The sequence below is a fragment of the Primulina tabacum genome, chromosome 15 (genome assembly GCF_025594145.1).
Source record: "Primulina tabacum isolate GXHZ01 chromosome 15, ASM2559414v2, whole genome shotgun sequence".
Taxonomy (NCBI): domain Eukaryota; kingdom Viridiplantae; phylum Streptophyta; class Magnoliopsida; order Lamiales; family Gesneriaceae; genus Primulina; species Primulina tabacum.
Window position 1 is genome coordinate 30,898,004 of NC_134564.1, and position 9,592 is coordinate 30,907,595.

The window sequence follows — 9,592 nt, forward strand, 5'->3', positions numbered from 1 at the left end:
TGCTATAATCAATTTCTTCAAAAAATGCTATAATCAGTGTTTATAATGTTATGCATTTTTATATAAATATAAATATAAATATTATATCAATATATTATGATATTATATATATATATATATATATCTTTACATATATATTAATATATATATATATATATATATATATTAAACAAAATAAAAAATAAAAAAGTTTGATTTCAAATTCAGATAGAATGAAGCCCATTTAATTAAATATAATCCCACCTACGAAGGTGGTACCTCAATGTACAACCGATTGGAGTATTGTTTCCAAAATTGGAATCAGTTAGAATCCCGTTCTCTAAAAAACCCCGGCACAGAAACACACTTGCTTACGCGCACCGTTCCCTTTCTATCTCTCTTTCCGCCGCCTCCCGCCTCCTCCGCCACGAGAAGGGACAGTTTCATGTACAGTTATAGCTTGAATTTGATCGTCAAATTCAACATTTTCGATTGAATTTATTTAACTTATTCGGGGATTTGATGGCATCAGAGGATGTGAAGACGAGCGAATCGGCGGTGACAAAGATTGTGAATTTGGCCGAGGAGGCGAAGCTCGCCAAGGAAGATATAAAGCCTACCAAGTATCAAGTTTACAGTATTTGCAAATCTCTCGTTGCCGGCGGTGTTGCAGGGGGCGTGTAAGTGTTTGCTTTTAAGGTTTTTCTGTGTTTTCTCTGCTTGTCTGAGCATGCACTGATTTTCATTGATCACTTTTTTTAAAAAAAAATTGGTGGATATTGGTGTTTGTTGTATTCAAATTTAGTGAACATGTTTCTAATTATAGTTATAATCCATTCACGGGTTGAAGCTACGAATTTTATATGCATTAGCAAATCTATTGAACATGTTTCTTTTTAGTCTTGAATTTGATACTGTTCCTGAAATTTTTTGGAAAATCTGTCTCTTCGTAATTTTTGCTCTTTGATTGATATAAATGCTGTGGAAATGGTTTCTATTTAATTGGGCATGAAAAGATTGAAATGACCCTTGCGTTGATTGAACTAGAAGATTGCATTTTTGAAAGAGAATTGGAAGAAGGCGTTCAAAAAAGAACCAAATTTGGTTGAAAATCTGAAGAATAATTTTAGGGAAGGCAGAATACAATAAATGAACATTTTCTGCAAAGGAGCTGTGTGTTGTAAAAACTTCTGGCTGCGGGTTTTCGGATTATGGGTAAACCGTTGGCGCATGCATGGTTGACTTGTTCTTGTTGCATGAACATTGCAGGTCGCGGACTGCTGTAGCTCCATTGGAACGACTGAAAATTTTGCTCCAGGTTAGTTATGTTTAAATCTAGTGGCATACTCCTATATTTCTTAACTGTTGTAGTTAAAAGTGAAGTTGTAACCTCCCAGAAGATATGACCTTTGTGGTCTGAATAGTAAATATTGGCGAGCAGTGCTTTGATTTAGAAAATAGCCAGTATTTAGCTTCATGTGCTCTCATTCCTTTACCTATGTTTCAGGTTCAGAATCCACACAACATAAAATACCGTGGAACTGTTCAAGGCTTGAAATATATATGGAAAACTGAGGGTTTTCGAGGACTGTTCAAAGGCAATGGCACTAATTGTGCCAGGATCGTCCCAAACTCGGCAGTAAAGTTCTTCAGCTACGAGCAAGCATCAAAGTATGGTCCTAGAAATGATAGAATGTACAGAAGACATTTATTTTCTTTTTTTTTAATTTCACAATGTCTTTAAGAGTTTTTGCTTCCAGCGCTTTCAAGGAAATCATGCATCCCTGATTTTCTTATCATTGAAAATTGAAATGCTACATGTCATTGATGATGATAGATATGTCCTTGATGGTTAGATTTGTCATGTGTGTGAAAAATATCAAAACATTACAGGAATAATTTGATAGCATTGAAGAGGAACAATATACCAGTCTTGCTTTTCCAAAAATTGCTCTAGACCTTGTAATAAGGCATCAATGATTTAGCACATGTTTAATAATATATTGTGATTGACATGGAATATATCTCTTTCATGGAAACATGGAAGGATCATTTTGTTAGACCATTACTTCGATATTTTTGAAAAATTGATTTGATCTCTGTGGTTATGGTTGTTGGAGAGCATCATCTTTTCTAATAGCTATTTTTTTCTGAAGAAGATAGCATCCTTTCTAGGCTGTCCCAGCACTAAAAAAAGGTACATCACTCGAACGGCTATAACCGTAAAAAAATTGTGCTTTGATGATAATGAGGGTTTGCTTTTTGCGACAATGAGGATGTTGTCTAGTCATATTAGGGGTGCACATGAGCCGAGTCAAGCTCGAGTATCATACTCCTGGAGCTTGACTTGATTTAAATCGGATCGAGCTTGACTCTAACTTAATCGAGTTTTCAATTTCGAGCTCGAGCTCGTCTCATGTAATTTTCATGTTACTCGAGATCGTGCTCTAAAAGCTTGAAAATGTTTGTATCATAATTTTGGAGTTTAAGTTTTGTATTTATTCGAATAAAATTACCCTTAAATTATATCCTATAAAAAATAATATATTGTTACTCGGGTCGCTTGCGAGCTACTCGAGCAGGAACAATTAAAACTCGTGAGCTACTTGAGTAGAAATAATAAAACTCACTCAACTCGAGTGAAGAATCGAGTTACTCGAATTTGATTCGAGTTCGGTCAGATCAAGGTCGAGTCGAGTTTTGACCGATAGCTTGATTTGACTGAAATACTCATGAGCTACTCACGAGTAGCTTGACTTTCTTGCACTCCTAAGTTATATTCTTGAATGGAGTTTCTCTTATCTAGATTGTGGTCGACTCAAATTGGATAATGATGTGTCGTTTGTTTACATAAATAAGTATTGAAAAAAATATATTTTGATTGTTCTTTCACGTGAGATGGGTCTGACATTTTCCATCTTTTGATTAAGTGATATTTTTTTATTTGTTACAGGGGTGTATTATATATGTATCAGCAACAGACTGGAAATGGTATGCCGCTATCATTGTACATACAACACATGCACAACATTTTATAGAAGTGCTTACCATTTGATCAATGGTTCATGTTGGTAAAGTGGGTTATCACCATGAGAAGCAAGTTGAGCTTTATCTTGTTGCAACATCTTTTGCTTGTTGGGTGCTTTCTATCCTTACATAAACACTACATACTTCAGGGAAAATCACCGAAAATTGTAAAGTCTCAGAAGCAACCTCTCAGCCCTGGGAGCCTATAAGCAAATGAGTTTCAACTTTCAAATGAGGAGCTTCACTAAAAATTTAGTGAAATTCCGCTGAATAGCACAATGTTTCGTTTGCTCCGAAATCTATGTGTTTATGGCAAAGGATGATATCCTGAATTAAAATAACTTGGACATTCTCTAATTATTTCACATGGTGATTATGCTGCATTTTCTAAAAGTAACGCCTATTATTTTCGTTTTATTTTTTTAAGAGATATGAGGTACATTTGATTATGGTGCAATGCATGTAATTGTTATTTCCTTTTGCAGAGGACGCTGGATTGACTCCTTTATTACGGTTGGGAGCGGGGGCTTGTGCTGGAATCATTGCCATGTCTGCGACCTACCCAATGGACATGGTTCGAGGCAGGATTACTGTACAGGTATTGCAAGCCTCTCGAAGATGAGCCTTCTGGATTTTTTTAGGATTTCCATAAAATGATTCTCCTAAAGTTTCTAGTACTTTCTGACTTTTGCAGACCGAGAAATCGCCTTATCAGTACAGAGGCATGTTTCATGCTTTATCTACTGTGCTTCGTGAGGAAGGTTTCCGTGCTTTATACAAGGGTTGGCTTCCTTCTGTCATTGGTGTAGTAAGTCCTTATATTCTGTCTTAATTTTAGTATCTGTTGGTCACTATGATAACTGTCAGTGATCTTTTTCTGGTCCCGATGAAATGACAATTAAAAATGCTGTTTTATCCATAAAGAAACCCAATGGCCAGATACCCATCTCGTTAATACCCTGAAAAGACAACAGATTATAACTATCATTGCGCTTGAATGACTATCTTTAGCATTTATGACTTGATTTACAGATGATGTGAACTGAATGTTTAGTGTTCGACAGTCAGCCACATGCTTAATTTACTTTTGTCATTCTTTAAAAAAATTAAACTTGCATCGATATTATTAATTCTTTTATACTGATTGAATCTACATGAATTAATGTTGCTTGTAAGGCCTTGTGAAACCAATTTTAACACTAAGATCAAAATGATTCTTGGTGAGTGAATTCTACCCGCTTCTGAGAGGTAAGATTTTCATCATGAGTGTGAAATCACATCTTTGTCTTATCTTGTTTGGGAAACTTATTCTCTCCAGCTGTTTGTAGGTTCCTTATGTGGGTCTTAACTTTGCTGTGTATGAATCTCTGAAAGATTGGTTGATTAAATCTAAAGCCTTTGGGCTTGTTGAAGATAATGAATTGGGCATTGTAACTAGGCTTGCTTGTGGTGCTGCGGCTGGGACTGTTGGACAAACCGTTGCTTACCCACTAGATGTGATTCGTAGACGAATGCAGATGGTGGGTTGGCATAATGCTTCTTCAATTGTTACTGGTGATGGGAGAAGCAGAACCTCTCTTGAATACACTGGCATGCTTGATGCTTTCAGGAAAACTGTGAGGCACGAGGGTTTCAGAGCATTATACCGGGGTTTGATCCCCAATTCGGTGAAGGTTTGTCTTCTAATATATACATTTTGTATTAGTGGAGAATTTTAAAATAGAGTAACATTTTTAAGGCCAAATAAGATCATGACAAGTTTGGATACGAAACTACCAGGCTGGGGAAATTGTTATTTTTTGAAAAAGAAGCAGAGGCCGATTTATTTTGGGTAAATACCAGTGACCCTTAACTGAACCACATTTTTTATGAAGTCATATTTTTCTTATAAAAGCTTCTTCATCCTAATGCACTCTATAATCAATCAAGTGCCTAATAGTAATCCTTGTTTTTTTTTTCATGTGCAACTTGCTGCTATTCGTAGTAGTAAATCTTGTAACATTTATAATTTGCGAAAATAGGCTGCATTTGAGTACTTGAATTAGTCGAGTTGTCTTACTGGACATCACATTTCATGTTCAGGTTGTCCCTTCAATAGCCATTGCCTTTGTGACGTACGAACAAGTGAAGGAACTTCTTGGGGTAGAGATTAGAATATCTGACTGAGGCAGGCAGGGAGAGGAGAGCCATGACGTTTGTTCTTTGTGTGATTTTGATTTACTGAAGAAAAAAGGTCAATATTACATCCTCTTCTGCATAGCGAAGCTGGAGACGGTCTAACATCCGTTTGTTGACGTCTTTTTTACGCGTTTGGAAATGTATGTTTTTTTTCCCTGGGTGTGCAGAGTTAGGAACTCCTTCCAACCGATGTTTCAAATAAGTGCAAGTAAGAATAATAATTCAATAAAATAGCCTTCTGAGGTCGCTTTGTAATTAAATAGCTTTTATATGTACTTTGTACCTCACATGGACATAATCTGCCCATTCAGGAATTGAACTGTTGCATTATGTAAACTGAGATTTACATGGACCGATGAATGCTGATCTTATGTCATGTGCCGTTATTATGTTGCATCAACCGTCGTATTTGCTTCATGTCTTTAGATTACTAAGGATTGTGCAGTGAAGAAAATATAACATTAAATATAGCAGAAGACTTGCTGTAATTGATTTGCGGCTCCCATCACTTTGGCAAGACCGTGTAATAACCTCACTTTGGTGCTTGATTCACACAATTGTCTCAAGACTATGATTATATATATATGTATATATGTATGTATGTATGTATGTATGTACGTATGTATTCCAAATAAATACACACGGAGTCTAAAACTGGTCGACCATTTGTAAGCCTATGTTTCATAAACTGAAATAAGTAAAATTTGAACCAAGAAAACTCATACCCTATCTAAGTTCGAAATATTTCTCCGAGCTGGCGGAGTTCTTGGCCTTGTTGGGAATCATGCTTTTCTTCCATGTTACCTTCAAGAGTTCACAATCTTCTGCAGTGTCTGCGAACAAAATGCAAACATGGGTGTAATTGATTCATGGAAAGAAGCCATGACGTTTTCGAGGGCAGTCGCAAAACATCAACAACAATTACTGAAATTTGTTGGCTGCTTGAAATTTTAGTCAAACGGCGTCTAAATATTATTATATGCAAAAGGATTAATGGTTCATTTCAGTGAATTTATGACAAAATAAACTAAATTACCTGCAGTCTCTTATCTTCGTGTGATCCTTCCATGTTTGTTTTCCAACAACGCTTCGAAATTCATTCAATTCTCGCTTTCTCGAAACAACATTCGATCTACTCACACCGTGCTTCCATTTATGGTCGCAATTTCCCATCTCCCTTACATTAATTTCCTCGAAATTGGAGCTTTCTTCTGCGGATAATGACAGATACGAAAGGATCACAACAATATTAAGCCCACAGATAACAGATGAATCCGTCTCAAGATTCCTATTTTGATCCCTGTTCTCTTCACTCTTTTCTTCATATTTTCCATCTTCAACCTTTTCTGTTTCCTGGGATGTATCCCTCACTGTTTCCGCCATTTTTTCAGCTCGAAATCTGCCGAGTGCAATCAATTTCTTAGAGGGTATTTCACAGAAACACAAAAAGTGTAAGAAAATTCGAATAATTACCTCTGAGAAATCGTGGCTAGCTGCGATCAAGGCAATCAAGAAATGATATCTGAGGATGTCAATGATTTTGAAGCTCGGAGGATAATATATTTATTGGGCTTGATTTTTCTTTGTTTTATATATTTTTGTATGTTAGAGTAGATGTCCTACAAGTCAACTGTTGACTAGGGATTTTATTGACTCGAGTGTAATAAACAATCTTTATTTTAATATAATTCAATATTTCATGGTTTGTTATTTCTTTATCTGTATACCCATGTTATCAAACATAGATAAAGACCTTGATTATACTTTAATACAAATGAATCGTAATTCGATGTTGAAACTCATTTGTAAACACTGTATGATCTAAATTCGTTCCTAGTCGATTCAGCTGCCTAAAACATGGATAAAGGTCGCTTGAGCTCGAGATTAGCATCTGTGATGTTGTGTACTGCGTTTCTTAGTAAGGGCATATAGATGTCCAAACATGCAGATGGGTAGTCATATGATGATTATACCGAACAACCCTCCCTCGGACTTTCCAAGTGGTTTTCATTCATCGAGAGGATAAGTCCGTGGTTATGATTGTACACCATTAGTCCTTACGACCCGGGACAACACTGAGGCTCTATATGCTAGGGCTGTGCTTTGACTCGTTTATCGGCTCCAGGAGAGTCATCAGGTGGCGAGGTTGAGTACAGTTGCGACACATATAGGAGCCAGTGCATTGTGGTCGGAGATTCACCGCTCACCTACGGGTGTGGATATCCTATGTGATCTAATGAAATAATAGTGTATGGAATCTCTGGCCAGAGTACGAGATGTACGTTGGAGAAGGAGTTCTCCAAATAGTACACGCGATGCCACTATTATAGTTATCACATAGTTATCGAATTAATATGCAACCCTCGATGAACCAATGGTTGCAGATTCGATTGGGATATATGAGATGAAGGGACCGTACTGTACGTTAATCATAATCGACTGGTTCTTGCAGGCACTATCAGTGATACCTAGGGGATCATGAGGCGATGCTACTAGACGCTCTTACCATGATCCGATGGGTACAATCAGAAATGAGTTCTGACATTCTTGATCAAGGTGTTGATGAAAAGAATTGGGCTAACTAGGGTAAGCCCGAATAAAGGATTATGTCCTGAATCACAAAGAGTTGTGAACCCACGGCTAGCTGTATCCCTGAACCATTGAGGGTCACACAAGTACTGGATTGTTTGTTCCCGTTGAGAGAATAAATTCAAGAAGTTGAATTTATAAAATTTGAGAATTTAATTTATTAAACTCAAATGTTGGGTTTATTAAATATTAACTTTTGGAGGTGATGAAAATTCAAGTAGTTGAATTTATAATTTAAATAATAAATTCAACATTTGAATTTATAATGTATTTAATTTTTTAAGCTCAAAAGTTGAGTTTATTAATTAATAAATTAAATATGGTGGGTAGTATATTTAATGGGCTTGTAGGAGTACAAGTCCAATATAATATATAATTAAAGTTTTAATGAGCTTTGATTAAATTAATTAAACTAGTTGGACTAGCCCAATTAATTAAATCAAGCCCATTAATGTTAATTATGTAATTAGGGTATAATTTAATTATAAATACACATTCAAAGTCAACCCTAAGCCCACCACAACATAAAACTTACGTGACCCTCCACTCAAAACAAGAAAAAAATCGGCCACCACAATTTGAAAAGAAAAATTGAGTCGTCTCTCAATTTTCTCTCCTACGCAAAATCTCTTTCACATTTTCTAGTGCAAATTGAAAGAGGAACATACTATCTAGTCGTGGACCTGATTAGACGAAACGAAAGGAGTCTCTTGAAGAAAGATCGTAGGGATTCATCAAGAGCCAGATCTGTTATACCGGATCGGTTGGTGTCCAGTGATTTATTCACCAAAGGTATAATTTTCTAAACATTCTATGAATGTTTTGTTAAATCATACGAGCGCCTAAAGCAAAATTATTTTGTTTTTCAAAATAAAATAAAAATTTTAAAACTTCCGCTGCGTTTGGGCGTGTAGAAAACCAGATCCAACAGTGGTACCAGAGCCAAGGTTTTTTTTTCTAAATCGTATGAAGGATGATCGAGAGCCTTGACCAATGTGTTAGGTGTATGTTAGGATATTTTACTGTTTTATTTGTTTTGTTAATATTTGATATTATTAAAGTGGGTCTGGTTTATGCCCGTTCCCACCCCATGAGATGTATCCCTTATGAGCCATGGCTATTTAAATGTAATTACTAGAAATAGTGGGAGATCAAGATTGGAAGATGGTTGGCCCGATGATCAAGATGAAGACATGTAAAATATTGGAAGCTTTTGTAATTGTTGCATTTGCATCCCTGCATTCACCTAGGTTTGGACCTGGATCCATGTATGGCTCACATGGATCTAATAGTGTTGGCGATCGATCATCCTTAGTTATTGTTGAATGTCATATTATGATATATGCGATATATAGTAGTATGCATGTATGTATATTATTAAATAATATAGTTGCATGAATCCGGCAAACATACAAACTCGTGGCACGCGTTTTTAAATTAAAATGATGAGACAATTTTTGAAATTAAAATCCCTCATTTTGAATAAGATTCAAAATTTATATCAAACCGAAAAGTAAAAATTAAAAGAGTTTAATTTTTCCTTGCCTTCCATCAACCGTGGTTGCATGTTGATCGCTACCGCAGACAGTGTCTGGCTCATATTATTGGGGAGGCATGTACGCCGGAAAGCTGTGACTTCCACCGGACATATGATGTGAATTGAGTGAAACTCCCATGACTTCGGCTCATATTATTGGGGGAACTCATGGCGACCGTCTACTACAATTCAATGTTGATGGGTTAGTTTGACACGTGAAAATAAACGGCGTCATATTATTGGGCCCTTATTAAACGTGAGGCAAAACACGTGGAGGTTGCA

General features: G+C 36.2%; 2 protein-coding genes across 3 annotated transcripts; one reads left to right on the forward strand and one right to left on the reverse strand.

The window, feature by feature from the left end:
- Positions 1-297: 297 nt before the first annotated feature.
- LOC142526321 (mitochondrial adenine nucleotide transporter ADNT1-like) lies at positions 298-5,580 on the forward strand. Its single transcript, XM_075630625.1, has 8 exons — positions 298-659; positions 1,249-1,297; positions 1,487-1,650; positions 2,933-2,970; positions 3,492-3,604; positions 3,701-3,814; positions 4,335-4,679; positions 5,089-5,580. Exons 1-8 carry the CDS (start codon positions 502-504, stop codon positions 5,170-5,172), a joined length of 1,065 nt encoding a protein of 354 aa, XP_075486740.1. The 5' UTR covers positions 298-501; the 3' UTR covers positions 5,173-5,580.
- On the reverse strand, positions 5,234-6,788 carry LOC142526322 (uncharacterized). 2 transcript variants are annotated; one of them, XM_075630627.1, is made up of 3 exons: positions 6,658-6,788; positions 6,221-6,583; positions 5,234-6,017 (listed from the first exon to the last, which is right to left on the reverse strand). In XM_075630627.1, exons 2-3 carry the CDS (start codon positions 6,565-6,567, stop codon positions 5,999-6,001), a joined length of 366 nt encoding a protein of 121 aa, XP_075486742.1. In that variant the 5' UTR covers positions 6,568-6,583; positions 6,658-6,788; the 3' UTR covers positions 5,234-5,998. The 2 variants fall into 2 exon arrangements, with proteins under 2 accessions (XP_075486742.1, XP_075486741.1); XM_075630626.1 differs by having other exon boundaries at positions 5,234-6,122.
- Positions 6,789-9,592: the final 2,804 nt, after the last annotated feature.

What these genes read in the sequence shown, in the direction of transcription:
- LOC142526321 (XM_075630625.1), top strand. Translation starts at nt 502, where the DNA reads ATGGCATCAGAGGATGTGAAGACGAGCGAATCGGCGGTGACAAAGATT. An exon ending in TCAGCAACAGACTGGAAATG is followed by an intron (nt 2,971 to 3,491) that starts GTATGCCGCTAT and finishes TTCCTTTTGCAG; the next exon opens with AGGACGCTGGATTGACTCCT. An exon ending in TTCCTTCTGTCATTGGTGTA is followed by an intron (nt 3,815 to 4,334) that starts GTAAGTCCTTAT and finishes AGCTGTTTGTAG; the next exon opens with GTTCCTTATGTGGGTCTTAA.
- LOC142526322 (XM_075630626.1), bottom strand. Translation starts at nt 6,567, where the DNA reads ATGGCGGAAACAGTGAGGGATACATCCCAGGAAACAGAAAAGGTTGAA. An exon ending in ACGAAGATAAGAGACTGCAG is followed by an intron (nt 6,123 to 6,220) that starts GTAATTTAGTTT and finishes AATTTCAAGCAG; the next exon opens with CCAACAAATTTCAGTAATTG.